This window comes from Gavia stellata, chromosome 3 (genome assembly GCF_030936135.1).
Source record: "Gavia stellata isolate bGavSte3 chromosome 3, bGavSte3.hap2, whole genome shotgun sequence".
NCBI classification, from domain to species: Eukaryota; Metazoa; Chordata; class Aves; order Gaviiformes; family Gaviidae; genus Gavia; species Gavia stellata.
The window spans coordinates 18,124,046-18,147,081 of record NC_082596.1 but is presented as its reverse complement, the minus strand read 5'-3'; the positions used below and the strand labels follow the sequence as shown (position 1 = coordinate 18,147,081).

General features: G+C 35.9%; 1 protein-coding gene across 3 annotated transcripts in view; it reads right to left on the bottom strand.

The window, feature by feature from the left end:
• The window catches only part of CSMD3 (CUB and Sushi multiple domains 3), a 731,455-nt gene that overhangs the window by 435,179 nt on the left and 273,240 nt on the right, over window positions 1-23,036 (bottom strand). The window contains exons 7-8 of one of the 3 annotated variants that reach the window (XM_059815714.1): window positions 15,142-15,450; window positions 2,623-2,700 (exon numbers count right to left, since the gene is read on the bottom strand). The exons of 1 other annotated variant lie outside the window; for it this stretch is intronic. In XM_059815714.1, coding sequence (XP_059671697.1) covers window positions 2,623-2,700; window positions 15,142-15,450 — 387 coding nt within the window. The remainder of the gene's footprint in view (window positions 1-2,622; window positions 2,701-15,141; window positions 15,451-23,036) is intronic. One more of the 3 variants, XM_059815715.1, reaches the window with a different exon arrangement.

The window sequence follows — 23,036 nt, the reverse complement described above, 5'->3', positions numbered from 1 at the left end:
AATCAATAAAATAATTACGGTAACAAAATTAAAATAAGACACATACAACAGTAAAAATTCAGAAGAAAAAGTTATAAGTAGAAGTCATTAAACTGACTTCTCATTTGATCCCAAATCAGAAATGCATTTAAGCACAAACTTAAATCCATTCTGATTTCTGTTAAGTACTTTGGGAAAAATAAATGTACATTTTATTATTTTTGTATTGATGTTACTTTTCCAGACATAATGCTTGATTTTTCAGTCTACTGAAATACATCTCTATATAGTTTCCCAGATAACTATTTATTTATCTATCTATTTATCTATCTACCCATTCATCCATATTTGTTTGGTTTACATCCCAGATAATCATATGACAATAAGCAATGAAAATGTTTCCTTTAGTTAGGGTTGGTAAATTAAAGGCTCCTCTAGGGAAAACATTCATTAATGGTCTGGTCATGAAACTGAGAGCAAGAAATTCCAGAGTTCTTATCCAGATTGAACTAGGTCCCCCAGTGATTATTTTTGTTAATCTCAACACTTGCAAAATGAAGTTGCTGCATACGTGTTTCAGAGTATGTCATCATATCAAATATTATCATTCTGGCTTTACTATGTGCAAATCACCTATGCATTAGTATTGAATATTATATATATGATATATTCAAAAAAAGTAAAATAGGGAAAAGACACGAACATGAGACACGTTAGATGATAATTTCTAAAGACATTGCTAATACAAGGCATAATGTAAAATAGGTATTTACTTATCCTTATCTTATTTCCACTAATAGTTGAATGATGGTCATCCTTTTTCTTTAAAGGACCCTTTCTGTCATTGTAATGCAAGTACAGCTGAGACCACGTTGGGAATTTTATCTACAGTCAACAGCTAAAGATGTAGGCTTTTCATGAAATACTGCCTCTTCAGTTTCCTCAGCTACCAAAGTGACTATCTAACCAAATGCTAGATTACAATATAAAATCTTAGTTATCTATTTATGACAAGATTATGATCACTAAAGGTACAAATCATCAAGGTTTTCACCTTCACTTATTGACTCATATAGGTAATCTACTCTGCATAACCAATAAAACAAGATACATATTTACACAGAATATCATAACATATTAAATTATATAAAGACTTTCAAAAATATATTGATAAATTTCATCACTAATTTCATAACAGTCATCTTCAGATATGACAAGTGCCTTGTACTTCACTATAAATATTCAATTCCTATTAATGTTTATATAGTGGAATATTTAATGATTTGTGCAAAAAATATAGAGAAACAATCTGTTTTATCATCCATTGTACTATTCTCATTTGTAACTATAAAAGCACAGATGGACCATCAGACAGAGACCTCAGTGATGTACCTTATAAACACTACTGTAATTATCTTACTGTTATTTCTTGTTGTATAATCACTCCATTTTCTACTCACCCAATATGCATAAAAAGAATACTTGTTTTTAAATATCTTGATACAAAGTTTTCAAATAAACCAGAAATGCCTTACAGAACTATTTCGGTGATGCAGTTTACAGAACAGTTGAATATGGCAATATGCTACATTATAAAAACTGAACGGAAATGTGTTTTGCTTTATTTTTCTTACTTGGTAAACATTAAAGGGTCTTGTTGCTTGAAGACACCTTTTTATAAATAAAATCATGTCTAATATGTTGACAGTTTAAAATCTAAAACTGAAAAATGCATTAAAAGTTATGTGCTAAATCCTGGAAACTGAATCCATCACTGACACTTCAAACAAAAAATTAGTGCAAATGTGTCCAACCTAAGGAGTTTTGAAAGCAAGTCCTTTCACTCCTGTGAAGAATAATGAAATGTAGCATAAGCAGACATAGGTTAAGCAGTTAGTCCATCTTTATTTTAACAAATTACTTCTAAATATTTAAAATGCGATTCTAGTCCAAAAAGGAACTCTATAAAAATGGCACATTCTTTTGCAAAAGATATCCTCTTTAATGTACTTAGAGTCATGCCTGTTTAAGTTATGTTAGAAAGTTGCCTGACTCCTCCTTATGAGTTAATCAGGACTAGGTCCTCTAAGATGCCGAGCACTTTCAGATTCTATTTTCTGTAATTAAAATTGAAGGCACGAAGCATCTCCAGAATTTTTAAAACTACTGTTAGTTAATCAGATCAAAATGTCAAAGTTAATGAAGAAAAAAAAATTCAGAAAGTGACCTCATGTGTGTCACTTGAAAAAAATATGTGGTTGCACATTTGTAAATGAGGATAGGCTTTGGTTTGTATAGCCTTTTGCTGCTACTACTAATTTTCAATTAAAATAATATATCTCCTGTTCACAGCTAAGATTTCAGCTGACACCTGGGAGGCTGAATATTTATTTCTTTGTAAATACTGCAAATTTAATGTGAAATTACTGAGAAAATAACATACTTTACAATGCCAGATTTATAGCAAGCCTGCCTTTAGAGTAGAACCATATTTATAAATTCACCATGCAGACTGGAGAAAGAGATTTTAGTCAGTTATATTATCAGAAATACATCAACAATTTTGAAAGCACATAAACAACACAGACAGCACAAACTTCACTCTTGCACTAGAAAAAAGTAACAAAAAAGGAGTACACTCACAGATGGAAAACTTGTTGCTGTTGTCTTTCCCTGGAAACAATTTAAATCCTCTAGATTTAAAATCTATGGCCTTTTTCACTAGTTAAAAAAAAAACAAACAAAAAACACATATCAGGCAATACAATCTAAAATATTTCATTTCATTTGACAAATTTTATCATGGAAGTATATACAAATTAGAGTACTAGATACCCAACAAGCTCATATTGTGTACCTTTGGTGAAAAACGATTTACAAAAACAAGTATTGAGAACAATTTGTGCACCTGACAAAGGAAAGAAGTAAGATTTGTAACTTAATTTTTCTCCCGCATAACCAAGAAAAAAAATTATGGCCAAAAGTGTTTATTTCCATGCACCATATAGTTGTGCAAAACTGTCACACATTTATGGAACCTGGAAAATAAAAAGAATGATAGATATGTTTGCTCTAAAACAGTTGAATAGTTGAATCTTATCTGGTGTTTCTTCTGTATCAAGACACAGTAAAACAGTAGTGCTTATTCCCTGCTTCCTCCATTAAAAAAAAAAAGTGCAGAATACTATAACTTCCCACTGAAATGTCAGCAACCTTTTAAAAAAGGGTACTATGACATTTTTTAAACAGCTCTTTTTTTGTGAAATTTTAATTCAATTATCCTTCCCAGTGATAGAGAGTTTAAAAGGAAAAAAAGAGTCATCCATGACATGTTATTGAAAGCACACTGAAATCCAATATATATGCTCAGATCTGAACTCCATAAGCATCCAAGCAATACAGGACATATATTAATCCACATATATTCTGAAAAGTTTTGATCAGCAGTAGAAACGCCAACATATTTTTTGTCAACATATTTTGCCTGTTACTTCAGATTTTAAAATTTACATTAAAAGTTAGTGTTACATTTGGGAAGAAGACAAAACAAGGCAACAGCTAAAACATTACAATGCTTTAGTAGACAAAACGTCCTTCTAAAAATAACATATTGGAATACATTCTCAAGATCTATAGGCACCCAGATTACTTCCCCATTCCGAATCTAGTATCTCCACTAGTTGTTTTCAAAATCTACCTTAGCTATGTTCCTAGCTTTAGCATGGAAGAATAATCTTTATTCAGGAAATACTAAGATTTTATTATCTGTGTTTAGATTACACAGACAAAACAGAAATATTTTGATCATAGAAAAAGCACTGCATTATTAAATTAAGCGTACCAGGCTAATTTTCTGTTTTAACTAGAGATTTGCATACAAAAAAATGAAATACATTCTACTGTTCTGCCATTGGTTCTGCAGCTGGTCCTCTTTCTAGCTTGAAAATTGTTGTTTGCAAAGTGTGATATGGAAGGTAGTTGGCTCCCACCACACCCCTAAGCCCACTACTGAACTATTTCTGTAAAAGCCCTTATTTTGGGCTGGATTTGTGATAAAGGCAGTTAATCCAGGCAAACCATGTGGCTGTAAAATGTCTTTGAAACAAAACAACTAATAAAAAGAGAGTAAAACCCAAATTTATCAGATATCAAAAGGTAAGAGAGAATAAAGCAAAAACAGCACAAGAATTTTTTTCTTTCAGTCATTAAACTAAATGCCTCTTTTCTCCAATACACTCTGCCAGTGAGCAATGAACCATATATAAAAATGGACCTTCTAAAAAAATTTTAATTTTAAGTATAGGTTACTTTTAGGTACATTATACTCAAATGACTTGATATGTTAGATATATTTAAAAACTACATGGAAGTAGGTGTTGTATGTTGGCTACAAGTAAATACTGCTGATGAAGACAGCAGAGTTTAAAGGAACTAGGTCTGAGAGAAGCTAACCCAAGAAGACAGACAGTACATCGTCAAAGAATTTTTCAGCACCTCTTAACTTCTCATACAAAATCAATGAATAGTCAAAGAAACCCTTACATGAGGCACAAATATCAAAGTAGAATCATACTATTGATGCTATTAAATAAAAGTAATCATTATCACGCACAAGAGCAGAACAAGATTCAGGAGAAAATAGCATACTACTAAAAAAGAAAGTTTATAGGATAGATATAGGACATGATGATCAATATTTTTACACTTCTGATGGAAGAGACCATACTTTTTTCTAAATCCATAGAGGCTTTTATCTCAGGAGGCAAAATGTAAATTTCCTTGTGTGTCATCATAATGTAACTTATAAACATTTCTAATGGTTCTGGAAAATACATTATTTGTAGGAGCGTAAGGTATCTGTTGCCACAAAATACTGTATTTTTAAATTATTTTTTTAACCCTTAATACCAGAAGTTCCCCCCCACCCCAAATAGTCCATAAGCAGTTCTATCCTCAGTGAAAGTCATGGACCCAAAAACTGTACCTTCACACAGCAGAGCCATATTGGAATAACGGTAATGCTCTCTCATCATGTGAGATTTCTAAGATGCTATTTCTACATAAATATGAATGTAGAAGTATAGGTGTAAGCTTCTTTTGGCCTTCTCTGAGCATCAGCGTAAAACAACAACTCATGAATCAGAAGTCTAGCTATTCTTCCAATACCTAAGTAAAATGGTAGTGGGCTTGAATAAGTTATCTCAGGTGCTGGGATGGGTTTAAATACTCACATTTGGGGCATGTTTGTCCTTTATTTTCAGAAATCATCATAACAACACATTAAAGAACAAAGACCGGTTAGGGTTTTTTCTTTGTTTCTACTTATCCTCAAACACCTGAATGGCATATCCATAGCTTATGTACACAAGAAACAGAGTTCACAAGATCTAAGGTGGAACTGAAAACAGTTACAAGAGTGTCTTGGTGAACAAATGATTTAAAACAATCAGAGATTTTTACAACTATTTGTATCACTTTGCCAAGGCTACTAAACACTACAAGGAAAGCAAGCAACTCAAGATCTCTGAAGCTTCATTACACTACAAGAGAAGAAATTTAGTTTTAACTGTGTTTTGTATGTTGATTTATTGAGCAGTAGTTTCTGAATACACTGTGAAGGAGCAGTTATAAAAATGTATTTGGTTCAAACATGCCATCACTAAACTATCTGTCAGGCTGCATATGCATGTACATATTAAAAACAACCCCACCATCACAAAAAACCCTCATACCCAAAACACAATAAATACGTTCTTTAATACTTGCTAAACTAGTCATTATTTTGCACATGCCAATGTGGAAACCAGTGAGGAAAACAGTAACTGTTCAAAAACAGTTTTAGCATCCTGAGAGCTACATGAGACATAAATTTCAAGATGGAAAATTTGCTTCTGCAGTATGGAAGCATCAGGGTATACAGCCATGTGAAGGATATCTATTTTAAACACTGACAACCCACAAATTCATGTCTTTATTTTAGTTATGCAGCAGCATTTATGTAAAGAAATTGTCCAGTTTGCCTTGTCTACCTTTTTAAACTTTTAAACCAAATATAAAGTACATTTAAAATGCTGACAACTAAAACACCACCATTCTATGCAAAAAAAGGCACTCAGGTTGCATTACTACAAGTAACTATACAGAATATTAACTGTGGAAACTTGGGCCTCTTCTGACCTTATATACTTCTTTCCTTGGGTGCAGCTCAAAGTAGTTCAAACACTGAAACAGGCCCTCCCCTCTCCTGAACCTTTCACATTATATTCACTACCACTCAGCTAATTTTTAAAGTAATGTATAATTGCACTAATGGTAAATTGTTTTTTATATTCTATCTACAATGCATTTGATTTATACCAGCATATTGTGGTCAAAATAAGAAAACCTGAATTACTGAGGGAAAAAAATGACACAAAATGTCAGAAAACAAATATCAATTATAGAAGTAAACATGTATAATATAATGAAGAACACTTAAGAACCACGGGAACTGCAAGAAAAATAAATAGAAGGAACGAGTTAGGAGAATAAAATTGACAGACAAGTATAAGGAGCAATAATTCAACTAAATCATTAAAGCAACTCATTTCTTGAAAGCAGTATAACTGATTTTTTTTTCCCTTTCTTCCTTCTAATCATGCTGGACTTGACTATTGGATGAAAACTGATCTCCTTTCCTATGACTTCTAGAAGTGGGAAGATGTCAAGAAGCTTAGATCACTATTATAAGCTTTTCTCTAATAAAAATCTTTAAATTAACAAACCATGGGTTACAGAGTTTTTCCACCACACAGAACATATCTATGTGACTCGTTACACACATTAAACAGGTATTTCCATAAGTATTATGAAATATTAAACAAATACAGTTCAGTTATTAAACACTTGAGTGCTAAATTACATCTGTGTTATGCTAATAAGCATTTTTTGGAACTTTTTAAATTATTCTAGAAAATAACTTCTAAAAGTACACAAATCTTATATACAAATATTCTTATATAAATATAAGAACATAAGACAATTACTGCAAAATATATTGACTTTCTTCAGACTCCCATATTTCTAGTTCTGGGTTTCACTAATAACAAAAAAATTCCCCAACAAAAGAACCTGAGGACATATGTACACTGATTTCCTACCTGACTCTTAAAAACCTTTAACAGCTCTTCTGAAAACCTCTTCTTCCCTGCCTCTCTTTTCCTCTTCCTGCTTTTAAATGAACATCATAAAAATTAGGACATATGAATATATTTTCTAACAAATCCTTAAAAAGTTTACATCAAATAATCACAAAGCAGTGCTCTATCATTCACTGAATCTTTCAAAAATCCCAAAATAATTAAACAACTTTCTCTTAAATCCTTTTGTTTTCAAAAGTTTCATTAGCATCTGATGCAATTCCTCATAAAAAATCTTAAAAATCTTTAGAAACCTTTAAAAAAATCTTCTTGCCTCCTACCATCATAAATTCTCCTGTAACACACAGAATCACAGAATCACTAAGGTTGGAAAAGACCTGTAAGATCAAGTCCAACCATCAACTAACACCACCATGCCCATTAAACCATGTCCCACTATGCCTCATCCACATGTTCCTTGAACACCTCCAGGGATGGTGAATCCACCACTTCCGTGGGCAGCTTATTCCAGTGTCTCACCACTCTCTCAGTAAAGAAATTTTTTCCTAATATCCAGCCTGAACCTCCCCTGGTGCAACTTGAGGCCATTTCCTCTTGTCCTGTCACTAGTCACTTGGGAGAAGAGGCCAACACCCACCTCTCTGCAACCTCCTTTCAGGTAGTTATAGAGAGCGATAAGGTCTCCCCTCAGCCTCCTCTTCTCCAGACTCAACAACCCCAGTTCCCTCAGCCGCTCCTCATAAGGCTTGTGCTCCAGACCCCTCACCAGCTTCGTCGCCCTTCTCTGGACATGCTCCAGCACCCCCATGTCCTTCTTGTAGGGAGGGGCCCAAAACTGAACACAGGATTCAAGGTGCGGCCTCACCAGCGCCGAGTACAGGGGCACGATCACCGCCCTACTCCTGCTGGCCACACCATTTCTGATACAAGCCAGGATGCCCTTGGCCTTCTTGGCCACCTGGGCACACTGCTGGCTCCTATTCAGCTGGCTGTCAATCAACACCCCCAGGTCCTTTTCTGCGGGGGAGCTTTCCAGCCACTCGTCCCCAAGCCTGTAGCATTGCATGGGGTTGTTGTGACCCAAGTGCAGGACCTGGCACTTGGCCTTGTTGAACCTCATACAGTTGGCCTCGGCCCATCGATCCAGCCTGTCCAGATCCCTCTGCAGAGCCTTCCTACCCTCAAGCAGATCAACACTCCCACCCAACTTGCTGTCATCTGCAAACTTGCTGAGGGAGCACTCAAACACCTCATCCAGATCATCAATAAATACATTAAACAAGACCGGCCCCAAAACTGAGCCCTGGCGGACTCTGCTTATGACTGACCGCCAACTGGATTTCGCTCCATTCACCACAACTCTCTGGGCTCGGCCATCCAGCCAGTTTTTTACCCAGCGAAGAGTGCACCTGTCTAAGCCACGAGCCACCAGGCTCTCCAGGAGAATACTATGGGAGACCAGCAAATAGAAATGCTGGTTTAATGGGGAATACCCAGTAACTAGAGTTTTTCTCCCTGATTCATTTTTTCCTGGCTATTACTAAGACACTACATAAAGTCAGATATTAAAAAGCATAAGGTAAGGTGTGATAGATGAGAGTTCTTAAAGAATAAAGGGGAAAGGATAGAGAAACGATAAAGGCTTTATAAGAAAGTCAGAAAAAAAATAGAGCTGAAAACGTAAAGAAAGAAAAGAGAATCTAGATATCAGTAAAATGAATAAGATTTTGAAAAAAAAGCTAAGTAAAATCATCAAAAAATATATCTATACTTTAATTCTTGGTTAAAAATTTGCAAATGCTTGGCGACATTTCTGCTCTTTAACAGGACAGTAGAAGTTCAGAGTAGTGAAATGTGTTCGAATCTAAATTTCCCTTGAAAATAAATGGGATTTGAGATCCTAAGGAAAGCATTGAGTCACTTTTTGAACTGCTACATGATGACTAGTGTCATCCATTAAGATTTCCTGGTACTATTTGAGGTTGAGTTCGATAAGCACTTTTTTTTTCTCCAACCTTTATATCTCTGTTTCAGAATTTTTTTTTTCTGTGTTTCCTTTATGAATTATGAACTGTACCAGTGGTCTTGTTACATTGCTTGCACCTTGTATTAATTTGTGACTATAGTAGAGAGGTCTTCAGAAATTCCTTTGGGATGGATATTGCCTTAGAATGCAAGACGTCTTAATGGGATGCTAAAACGAATTAAGTCTTGGTGTATATAGTTGTGGTGGGTTGACCCTGGCTGGATGCCAGGTGTCCACCAAGGCACTCTATCACTCCCCTTCCTCAGCTGGACAGGGGAGAAAAGATATAACAAAAGGCTTGTGGGTCAAGATACGGACAGGGAGATCACTCACCAATTACCATCACAGGCAACACAGACTCGACTTGGGGAAATTAGTTTAATTTATTGCCAATCAAAATAAGAATAGGATAATGAGAAATAAACCCAAATCTTACAAACACCTTCCCCCCACTCCTCCCCTCTTCCGAGGCTCAGCTTCACTCCTGAATTCTCTACCTCCTCCCCCTGAGCGGCACAGGGGGATGGGGAATGGGGGTTGCGGTCAGTTCATCATGTTTTTTCTGCAGTTCCTTCCTCCTCACAGTGTTTCCCTGCTCTGGCATTGGGTCCCTCCTCCAGGAGATAGTTCTTCATGAATTGCTCCAGCATGGGTCCTTTCCACGGGGTACAGTCCTTCAGGAAGAGACTGCTCCAGTGTGGATCCCCAACAGGATCACAAGTCCTGCCAGCAAACCTGTTTCAGCATGGGCTCCTCTCTCCATGGGTCCACAGGTCCTGCCAAGAGCCTGCTCCAGTGCAGGCTTCCCACAGGGTCACAGCCTCCTTCAGGCAACCACCTGCTCCGGTGTGGGGTCCTCCACGGGCTGCAAGTGGATGTCTGCTCCACCATGGACCTCCATGGGCTGCAGGGGAACAGCCTGCCTCACCATGGTCTTCACCACGGGCTGCAGGGGAATCTCTGCTCCAGTGCCTGGAGCACATCCTCCCCCCCGCCTTCTCCACAGACCTTGGTGTCTGCAGGGTTGTTCCTCTCACATATTCTCATTCCTCTCTTCTCCGGCTACTGTTGTGGAGTTGTTCTTCCCCTTTCTTAATTACATTATCCCAGAGGCGCTACCACCGTTGCTGATTGGCTCAGCCTTGGTCAGTGGCGGGTCCATCTTGGAGCCGTGTGGCATTGGCTCTGTCGGACACAGGGGAAGCTTCCAGCAGGTTCTTACAGAAGCCACCCCTGTAACCCTCCCACTACCAAAACCTTGCCATGCAAACACAATACAATAGTTTTTTCCTCTTTGTGACTTTCCTGGTGCATATAGTTATATACCTGCCAATACTCTAAATATTCTTCGCAAATATTCAGTTCATTGGAAGAAAATGACAATAATTTATTTCTTTATTTTTCAATATAAGAAATTAAACTGCTGTTCAATCGCCTCCACTGATCATGATTGCTGAATAAAAAGATATAGTCAAAATTTATGGCTCTTCCTTGAAAAAGAAAAAAAGGATGGCTACCGTAAATTGTTTATACTAAATCGTCTTATGTGATAGGAGTTCTTATTTATTTCTGGGGTAGAAGTCCAGCTTCATTACAATGAAGAACAAAACTCCAGTGACTTGATTGGAGAACTTCATTTTCAATCCACTTTGTAATCCTTCAGTAGAATTAAGGAGTCCTTAAAAAATTTTTACACTTACTTTGTAAACTCATTTAAACTCACTTTGTGGTCCTTTTAAAACACGCAGAAGTATAATATATCAGCAAAAGTGAGAATCAGACTTGATTATGTTTGGCACTGACAGATCGAAGATTCTTCTCAATTATATGAGAGAATAGAAACCTCTGCTGTATCAACATCGTCAGCTTTCACGTTTATTTTATTCTTTCTTTGCTTCTATCTTAAGATTTATTTAGAAATCCTTGTACTCCTTGTTCTCTATTGCCACTGAAACCAGAACTAAGATCCCCATTATTCTCAAGGGTATTTAATTAGGATGCATGGCTCTTAGCATTTGGACATATGTCTCTTAGCACATCTTTAGACAGTACAAGTATGCTGTAAAAGCACTCACAAGAAAAAGTTCTGAAATATCTCTCATGATGTTTGCCTATACTGAAATAAAAATTCTACAGCCTTAAGAAAGAAAAGATGCAGTTGAAATGAATTATAAAACAATTCAATAGCACTAGCAGCACTACTAAACTCTGAATTCTTAGTGTACGAAAAACAGATAGTAGAAAAGACCAAAAATGTCAGATTATCCTCTACTAATGCAGTTACGATCTAGCTAACAGTACTTAAATACTTAAACTAAAAATAAACAAGGGAAAAATCACATTTAATTTCCTTCCTGATTTCACACCTGAAGACTGATCATACTAGAAACTGTAATTGTAGTATCCACATGAATTGCTACTGAACGCTCAGCATTTGAAGCTTCTAGATTTAACTTAATGAAAGTGGTTAAGGAACTCCTTTTTTTCCCCCTACATCTGATTAGAGGAAGAAATACACCTTCCTGAGTTTGAGCGCCTGGTTTCATGAGAACTCAGGACCCAAAAGATCCTATGTTTCTCTTCCAGCTACCATATCTAAATATATTTTCCATTAGCCTATCAAGCTGCATCTTGAAAGTAAGCTTTTCAACCTTCATCTACTCCCTCCTTCTACCAGAAGGCTTCATTGTTCCAACAACAAGAACTCTTCTCGCTCCTCTTCCTAATGTATCTATTTATATATTATATACTCATTTGTCTTTATTTAAGTTCTCCACATACTGGCATTCACTTCCTGAAACATTTATCTTTTCATCCTGTCTTACATTTGCTTTTTTAAGGTAGGATGATCAGAACAATGTAACACCATTATAGTTCTTTTATTCATCTGATTCACTCTGAATTCTTTTTGATGAAGGAACTATAATCATATACAGTATTCCTCATGAGATCTCACTGTTGCCTTATAAAATGGTACTTGTACTTCCCTAATGTATTTTACCAAATGCATTTAGTGTTCCTTTTTCCTCTCTTAAATAGTCAGAACACAAAGTCTTCTCCTCTTCTGTGATTTCCAACTTATAAGCTTAGAGAAGAAATTCTTCATCAAGCCTTTGACACAACCTACAATTATTGCTGAAGAACAGATAGTAAGTATGGTAGACTAATTTACACCTAGCAGTTTAATTTTAGATACATACAAACCTCTAGTTCTCTCTGTACATCTCTTTCATACATACACTTCAAAAAATATCACTTTAGGAAACAAAACAGTATTGTTATTGTTTACTCATTCTGAAAGATCTTATTCACAGAACAATCCCATGAAAGCCAACAGTACAACTCTTATTCTATAGTTATCATTTTGCATCAGTGCTAATGTATCACAAAACAGCACTATTCTGATCTCACTAGGAACATTCTTAGAAAAGTCTACAGTGAAGACTACATGTACAATATATTTTTACCATTTTAGATATACACATATATGATACAGTAAGTTTTAGTAAATCATATTTAGGATATTAAATTTAATCTTTTCAAGTACTAATTAATGTGCATAGATTTGGGAGCATAGTTCTTAAAATATGATCAAGAGTACAGGAAAAATTATATCTCCAAAGTAAAACCTGATTTTTAATATCTATAAAATAGAGAAAGAATTAGAAAAGGAATTTACATAAACTTCTTCAGTAGCTCTTATATATAGTTCCATAGTAATTTAATATGCAGGGCAAGACAAGTAATTTTTACACTTTTGTGCGTATTTCATTGTCAAAGAGAGGCTAAAATACTTCAGTAGAAACCTATGGGAAACTCCATAGAAACACCTGTGGATTATCTCCCCATAATGAAAATTTCTTCAAGTCAATTAACAATAGTCTCACATTCACAAACATTCCTTCAAAATATGTCTGTGTCCTTGTAATGAGGAATATTTTATGGAAGACCATTACAGGTTATTTAATGAGGGTCAATTTGACATGTTTTCACAGCTATTGTAAGTACACTATCAAATATTGGTGTTTGCCAAGCAAAAATGGTAATTTTTTTACTCGGTATATGAATACCCCCTCTAACAGCATACATACGTGTATTGTTCTGTGGGTATGATACAGTAAAAAAATATTTAAAAGATTTTGTATAAAGAATGCCAGCAAAATCAAGACTTTATATGTGTCATGAGGGAATAAACTGCACATAGAACTAGGTATAGGCTTTCTTCTCCAGTAAGGTCTATACAAGACTGATTTCATCTGTGTGGGGGCTGTTGTACCTTTCAGTACCTACTACTTTAATATGTGACAAATAAGCACCGTAACATTATTTTAGCAGTATCTTGGTCACTAACTTTTTCCTTTCTTTTTCATATTATAAGGTTTAGCACTTTAATATCATGAAGTAATTGGGAAGTATGCACCTTACCTATATCTTATATCAAAAGACAGGTAAGAGAAGAAAAGGACAGTGAGAAAACAGTGGAAAGGACATTGTAATGTAATGATTACAAACAGGGGATGGAAGAAACTGTATTTATATCACAATTACTGCCAAATTTAACTGCCAAATTAGTACACTCACATCTTTAAATTAGAAGAGATTATTACAGGCCATCAGATACTCCCTCATAACTGAAAATAAGCCTGTTTTTTTTTACATGACCTGAGATGTTTTGAAGCGAATGCATAGTCACACAACCAGTAAAAACCAAACTCTAGTAAATAAGTTATACCAGTTGATAACCACGAAAATACATCAGATTTGTACTGAAATTAATACAAATGAAACATAAACAGCTGTTTAATGATTTCTGTTTCATATGCAAACCAAATACAGTGCTTGTTTTTCAGTTATCCTACTTAAATTACATGTTTTAAGGTTCTGTAGAACTGCAGCTCTGTTGTTTCAATAGGTGTTAGTAAATGAAGCTACAATAAATTACACTAGGTGACTATCTGATCCAGGAGGACAACAGATTCCAATCTAAAGTTTTCTTTACAAAATATCAATGATATAATGAGACTTCTACAAATTGCTTGTGCTATAAAAGATGTTCCTCCTGCAAATATTTGTGTTTATAAATTCTTCATGCATAATAGATTAACATGAAACAATGGATTAGAACACAATAAAAATTAAAAATATATAATAAACAGATTCCAACAACATTAACCTGCAAAATTAAGCTGTTCCTTCCCTGAGCTTGTGTGTGTTTAAAATCATACCACATTCAATTTGTTTCTGAATGTCTATGCTGGTTAAATTAAGACATTCCAGCATTGTTGTTTCTCAGCCTCATATTCCAAATATCATCTTTATCTTTTAACACAATAAATAATGCTTTGTTTATACTCCAAATGTTGTTTATTATTGGTACTTTAGCATGTGGATTAAATCTTCTGAATATAGGAACATACCAAACCTTTAGCTTTACTACTTTAATACTTGCCACTGAATTCTCTACTGTTCTAAACTCTGCTTCATTCATTGATTTCATGTTTGATAGAATAAAAATGTACAGATATTTTAAAAAGCCAAAATTTTGCTGAAGATTTAAGCAGAAGGGAGATAATTACAACTGCATCACTGATTAGTTTAGAACAAAGCAGCTATTTATAAAGTAAATTTTTATGCTATACTAGATTTTGTCTAAACACATATGCAGAATAGATTAATATTTTAATCTCAATTCTTTAAACTTTCATCAGATCTCACTTAAACTAGGCTTGATAGTGAAATACAATGATATAAGTGGCATCAAAAGACAATTCCTTATCTTTCCCTTTTGTCTTTTTATAAAACAAATTAATTTAAATTACTGTGACAATATTAATTTAATTTTTCCATCTGTCTGCCCCACTAGAACTCAGTTTTAGGCAGATTTAAACTGTTTCCCATTTGGTTCAATTACATTTCCTGAATGGATACCTGACCTTTTAATTTATATAAAATATTTTTCTGTAACTACATGGGCACAAGTAAAATAATATCCAATACCTCTATGAGTAACAACTGCAAGTTCTTTAGTTCTTTCTATCTGCTCAGCATTTCTTGGTCGTCTTCTTGTGCTTTGTAAATTTGCTTGATGGAGGGAGAGTGCTTCCTTGGAAGTGGCCAACTCCAGAATTGATTTTCTTATATTCATAGCTTGCAGTTGCTGCTCTTCAGAAGGTTGTCTATAGGTGGTCACTGCACTGGATACAGCAACATCAGCAGATGTGCTAGCAACAGTAATAGCACCTGTAGCGGCCGCAATACGCTCCTCTAACTCACGAGTGGAGGCAGTTTTGATCAAAGTGGAAGAACCTGTGGGACACACAGTAGCACTGGATGCTAACTTTTTCTTTTGAATTGTGTTTTCCTGATCAACCTAAGAGATTAAATTTCCATCTGTTTAACATAGTAAAGACAACTGACATGAAAAGAGGAAAGTCGATATGCTTTATTTAAAAATTTGAAGTAATCAGAACATTTTTTAATGCTAGTTAACATTTTGTAATTATAGTGATATTACACATATAGTTTGAAATGTCCTCGAAAAATTATAGTATAAACTTTTGTACTAGTCAGAATGACAGCACATAATTTCCACCCCTGCAAATTCAGTCCTGCAATCAGCATGGCTAGAGCAAAATATACAGCTGTATCATTAAAAGGGACCTCACATGTAGAAAAGTGATAACCACCCTATCGAGGAGTGAAACAGCAGCATTATATAGTAACCTAGGTAGTAGGCGAAGCTTCTGTACTCCAACTGCTCATAAGGCTGCCAAATACATTCATACATTTGATTCTTTTCATCAAAGGTTAACAGGGCTCTAAAAGCTCATTTAGACTTGATACAAGGCCAAGGGTAGACGGATAGTAAAAGGTACACATTTAAACAAAATATCTAAGCATAATTATCTATTCTTGATATTGGACAAAGGCTGCATCTATAATTCTCTTTTTGCTGTCTGATTCCTGTAATAGGCCAGACTCTTTTACTCAAAAAACCCACCTACAAAATGCTTGATGAGTTAAAAATTGTCAATGCACTGCTTGTGAAAATATTGACACTTCTAGCCTGTCTAGTAGCTAAAATATACAACTCATGGGACTTTTTAATATTTTATTAACCTTCTCATCCTTTCCAATTCCCCAGATATGGCTGCAAATGTTTGGAAGCCAAGTCTCTCACCTCTGGGCATTTAGAACATCTAACACAGTAGCAACCCCATCTTGACTGGAACGAATAAATGACTGGGTAATGCATAATAAAATTCATAGTAACAAACTAGCATAAACAAAGTTGATATAGCATGAACTGTACTATGTTATACTAGTATCTTTAAAACATGGCTTTTTTGTTCCATAATAATGATTAAGGGACTCTTGAGCAGTCATTCAAACAATAATCTTCCACACTTCTCCTCCACACTGTCTCCACACAGCCTTTGAGACTTGTCCTTTAAGTGTAGTGGGTGATGATAGGATGGAAACAAACCACAATTTTTGCACTGTTACAAGAACCTATACACTAGAAAATGGGAATAAGACTCCCAGAGGAACTGAGCAGTATATAGCACCTTTGATGCATGAGGTATGTTAAATCTCTTGACAGAATCATCAAATGTACTGTATAAATAAATGGAACAGATCCTAATGTCAAAAATACCCCATCTTGCTAATATAGTCTCTTTTGTTTACTGCAGAAATTTTAGGCTGAAAATGTTTTATTTGGCTATACTATTAAAAAAATACTACCATAACAGAATACTTAAGCATTACATAGACAACTAATAAGGCTGCTGTGGTACATATTATTTTTGCTATCTTATATTTAATGTCTTAATATCTGTTCTGCAGTACAGCACTTCTAAAAGTGGTGGTTCCCCCTGCAAAACTAAACAACCTTAAAAGCACCAGGTAAAACACCAGGTTTATGTGTCAGAGACTGAACCAAAAACTACTTACTGTCCTATGATGACAGCTGTATAAGTAACTAAAATAGACCTAGACATGTTTTATTCTTTATTTCAGAATATAAGAAGAAAATTGTCACAACAAGGAAAAATATCAAAGGACTAGACTAGTTATGATTCAGGATACAATAAATTTTGACGGGCTGGTATCAAGATTAAAACACAGAAAATACAAGTGCATGGTCAAGAGATATTTTGGAACAGGACAATGTTGATTAAAACAAAGAAAACTTACTACATGTTACATAACCACTACTATTAAAGCAAAATCTATGTGGATGCATCTTTATCATGCAAGCAAATGTACAAGAACAGGCAGTCACCTGCTCCCAATATCAAACTCAAAGCAAAATTATATTTAGAATTTCAGTCAAATGGCATGTTATGCCCTAGTTCTTTAAAGAGGCACAGCACTTTAAATGAAAACAAGTTAAGAGAAAGTTAATCTCAAAAGAAAAAAGCAAGAAAAGTTATGCTTACTTAAAGCTTCAAAGCTTATGCATTGAAAAGTACTGTAGTACTTTGATATAGAGGCTACTTTCAAGCAAAACACCTAACTTGTTAGGCTTCCACATCCACTTACACTGCAAAAAAGAACTCATGCAAAAGATCAGTTTAAAGATAAACAGCGTGGTGTGATTTACATGGAAGATTTTAAGACAAAATTAATGTTATCTATAAACAATGTGGTAAGTATCAGATACTGCATAGAATAGATGCATTCATGTTTGCTTAAATATCATTTGTAATCTGTAAAAGCATGAACTTTCGTGTCTTAGTGTTCTATGAAAACAGGTTTAGACCATTGAAACACTATGTTGTATGGGCAATGTAACATAGTCTTCACTTCAGCCATCTGCAGTCAAATCTGACATTTCAGTTTCTCAAAGAGACTATTTTAAAAATTGTAATTTCCTATATGATACACACCCCCATCCCCCCCAATTATTTTCCCTTAATATTCTGGTTAAAAAAATACTTTAAAAAAGGCAAACTCACAATGAAAAATGGTACAAGAAGGAAGAAAGGAAGACTGATTTCTGCTTTTTGGATAAAGTTTAAACCAGCAATTTTCAGTCAACTCAGAGGTAGGTCATCACTCTGAATTCACAATCAGCAACTGAGAAAATTTGAGGCTTGAGGAACTGCCAGGCTGCACCATGGGAGGAAGCAATAAGGATGTGGAGACAAGAACGAGTAATTGTTGCTCGGGGTATGGCTTCATAAAGAAAGGGAACCTGACCAGCCAAGACTAAAGCAGTCTGACACCTACTAGACTGGACAACCATTTCTCTAAGTGAGTCCCTGTGGATGGAGAACAGATTAAAATCAGTAAAACTGAGGACCTTTCATGTGTCAAATTAGAGTGCCTAGGTGAGGAAAGATTTGAAGTAGTATTTACACATAAAAATTTGCAACTATATAGAAGTGGAAGGAGATCAAGCTGATGATCTACAGAGCAATACAGTTCAGAAAACTAGTCTGAATGAATCACTACTCATAAGTGTTGTAACTGCTAAAACTTTGGATAATGCAAACATATGGAAGACCCATAAGCCTTTCTATTTATACATAGGAGTGGAGATTGCTCCTGATTGCAGGATCATTTCTAGTAAAGGGAAGATGCAAGAGCTTTGACATTTGCCTGAGACAAAACTCCAAAAATAGATTATGAATCTGAGCTAGATGCACACACTTTGCATATGCAATATGCTACAAGTACACACAGGGTTCCTGTTGTAAACATGATAGCAAAGGAAATTTACCCCAGAAAACTCACAGTTGAAGTTCTCATTTAAATTAATCTAATGGAATAACTTTTTACAAGTAATCCCTGAGGAAATAAAATAATCTAGGGAAATAATGAATACCTTTGCCCATTCTGCAGAAGCATTCACCAGAAAAATGCAGAGGGATCTGGACAGGCTGGATCGATGGGCCCAGGCCAGTTGGATGAAGTTCAACAAGGCCAAGTGCTGGGTCCTGCACTTTGGCCACAACAACCCCATGCAATGCTACAGGCTTGGGGATGAGTGGCTGGAAAGCTCCCCCGCAGAAAAGGACCAAGGGGTGCTGGTCGACAGCCAGCTGAAGATGAGCCAGCAGTGTGCCCAGGTGGCCAAGAAGGCCAACGCCATCCTGGCCTGTATCACACACAGTGTGGCCAGCAGGAGCAGGGAAGTGATCGTGCCCCTGTACTCGGCTCTGGTGAGGCCGCACCTCGAATCCTGTGTTCAGTTTTGGGCCCTTCACTACAAGAAAGATATTGAGGTGCTGGAGTGTGTCCAGAGAAGGGCGACGAAGCTGGTGAGGGGTCTGGAACACAAGTCTTATGAGGAGCGGCTGAGGGAACTGGGGTTGTTGAGTCTGGAGAAGAGGAGGCTGAGGGGAGACCTCATCGCTCTCTACAACTACCTGAAAGGGGGTTGCAGAGAGGTGGGTGTTGGTCTCTTCTCCCAAGTGATGAGTGACAGGACAAGAGGAAATGGCCTCAAGTTGCTCCAGGGGAGATTCAGACTGGATATTAGGAAAAATTTCTTTACTGAGCGAGTTGTAACACAGTGGAATAGACTGCTCAGGAAGGTGGTGGAGTCACCTCCCCTGGAGGTATTCAAGGAACGTGTGGACATGGCATTGTGGGACGTGGCTTGATGGGCTTGGTGGTGTGTGGTGTGTTTTTTTGTTTGTGGTTTGGTTTTTTTGTTGTTGTTTTTTGGGTTTTTTGTTAATGGTTGGACTTGATGATCTTACACGTCTTTTCCAACCTTATTGATTCTGTGATTCTGTGAAAAAAATTAAGGCAGAAAATGGTATCTAATACATTGAAAATACTTTATTGAAAAAGGTTTTTTTTCTTCCCTTTTAGAAGACTATGACTAGGAAAAGCTTCCCGTTAAAATGGGGAATGCTAGAACGATGTCTCTTTCCGCTCCAATCAGTAAAGATATTTAAAATTTATTCATGTAAGTTGTAAGTAATGTGCCAATACTAAATTAAGATTTAACAAGTTTTAGAAACTGTAGTCCTGAAAAAAGTAGTCACAGTAGTTCATATGAGTTGGAAAGCAGAATCAGACAAATTCAATTCTTGTTACAGATCTTAATTTGAATCTCTATACACGTTAGAAATAAGTTGTTTTCTTAACTAAAATCAATTAATTTCAGACAAGACAACCTGAGTTTTATGCTCATTTTAGAAGCTTGAGCTCTATGCTACGTTAACATACCGTGTTCAATCCCAGATTAACATGTGGATTTCAGCTGTGGCTGTTGTCTCCTGTTAAATCAGAATTTTTTTTCTCTTCCAGTTTCACAAGGTTCCACAAGGTAAAGTGTCATGGTTAGTCAACTTGCATTAATACATGATTTAAGATTGGGGGTTTTTCATAAAATTAACATAATTAACTACCAATATTTAATTGCCATTCTTTCTTACAAGATATGACTGAGAATTATGTTTTAGCGGGATTCAAAAAGATAGGATTTTAAGGAAAATTAATTAATTCACTAAATTAAAGTGACAATGTGAAATTACAAAATTACCATGTTTTCAGATATTAACCATTGACTGGACTGAAAGAAACTATTTCCAGTTCAATGCCATTTTTAAATAAAACTTTGACATGAAGTATATTACTATAACTTCTGTTATTACAAGCTAAATATTATAATTCCACAGACTGAAAGCATGGCCACTAAAACTTGGCTAAGTTGAAAGCCCACTATTAAATGTCTGAAATGCAACTAAAGAAGTTGATTCACAGAGAAGTATTTGGCAAAATTTTTAAAGATTTTCTAAATTTCCTTTTATTTCGGAGACAACTGATGAACAAACAAATGTTCTAATGCTATTTATTTGTCCACTGGTTAGTAATACCACGCTGATTAGGAGTCAAACAGATTAAAAAAGAGTGAACATTCTGTAGTGTGAGTTTGGTTCGTATAAAACTGCGATTAGAACAATTTTTATCCACAGGATCATAGAATAACTGAGGGCAAAATGAACCTCAGGAGGTCTCTTGTTGTCACGACAACCTAAAGCAAGGTCAGCCATAAGGTCATACCAGTTGCTCAGGGATTTATCCAGTCAGGTCTGGAGAAAACCTCCTAGGATCGAGACTGCACAATCTCCCTGAGCAATTTGCTCAAATGCATGACTTTCCTCACAGAAGAAAAGTCTCTCTTTATATCTGGCCTAAAGATCTCATTTCTAATTTCGTCAGTTGTCTCTCATCCTCACACCATGCTCCATCATGAAAAGATTGGCTCTGTCTTTTCAACAACCCCCCTGCAGGCATTTGGAAGCTGCTATTAGCTTTCCCTCCTTCTCCAGGCTGAAAAAGCCCAGCTCTCTCAGCCTCTCCTCACAGGGCAAGTGCTCCAGTCCCCAACCATCTTGGTGGCCCTCCACTGAACTTGCTCCAGCAAAGAATTCATCTTTCCTGTTATGGGGCCCAAAACTTGAGGTACTATTCCAGCCACGGTCACAGGAGTGTTGAGTAAAGGACAATAATCCTTCCATTTGATCTACTGGCTACATTCCTGTTACTGTAACTCAGGATGATGTTGGCCCTCTTTGCTGCCAGGGCACACCGCTGGGCACATTCAGCTTGCTGTCTACCACAACCCACAGGGCCTTTTCAGCAGAGCTCCTTGCTATTAACCAGTCCTGTTGCCAGGCATTATTCCTACCCAGGTGCAGGGCTCTACATTTGCCCTTGTTGAGTTTCATAAGATTCCTGTTCGCCCATTCCTCCAGCTTGTCTATGTCCCTATGGATGGCAACCCTGTCCTCGACTATATTGACTGTTGACTGACATTTTGGTGTCATCTGCAAGTCCAATGAGATTGCACTCTGCCACTGCTTCAAGCTCATTGATAAACATGTTGAACAGAACTTGTACCAGGACAGAACCCTGCAGTACTCCACTTGTTACTGGACTCTAGGTAAAGTATGGCTCATTTACAACTATCCTGTAAATTTACAGGTTTTTAACTTCATCTGTGCAAGAATAGATGAAAACTGGCACATTGTTCATAAGACCAAATAAATGGGATCTAAGGCTACTGTTCAGCAGCTATTCTACTTCATTAGAATTAATTTTGCTGATTAATTCCTAAGAATCAGATTGAGTTCAAAATGTGAGAGCAAATAGGGATATTCACTATCTGTCTTGCTTATTCAGCATGAATAAGATGCAGGAATTTATTAGTCCTTGTGACACACATGATCCAACCACAGAATTCCCAAACAAAGCTAAAGGTCCTTAATGCACATGACCCTAACCGCGACTCACTATAGTAAAGTGCTAATGAGGTCAGCCTGCGATTTTTCCTGTGTATCTTAATAGCAAGAAGTAAGCTATTCTATCCTTTTGCAATGGGTAATTGAGAAAAAAAGTGTTGAGAGTCTTAAGCAAAAATAAAATGCACATTTCATTAAAGAAGAAAAGAGGTGGTTACAATTATATATAGAATTTCAAAAAAGAGTAATCACTATATTCCACCTTCATTCTTCTTTCAGATGTTCAAGGACTTTCAGTCAAGACTTATTTAGTATCCTTATACCTAAAACGTTCCCACAGTTAACTAATTTTGCAGTGACCAGTGCACACCATTAAGAAGGGGGGGTGGGCTGTTGCTAATAAAGTAACTATTAACTGTTCTCTTTGATGTTCTCTGTCATAAAATATCTGCTGCCTGCAAGATTTTCTAAAAAAGTTACAAACCTAATTAGAAGAATGTATTCTGGATCTGTTAAAGGAATTTTCAAGTTAGTGTAGATATAACAGCTTATTTGACTCTTCTAACACATTTTTTTAGACGTCATTTCAGCCTTATTACTTTCACAAATCTCTTTTTATTCTTCATAAAATTCTAGTATTTTTACCTGCTCTTAAGTTCAAATTACAGTTTTGCTTCTGTTGAT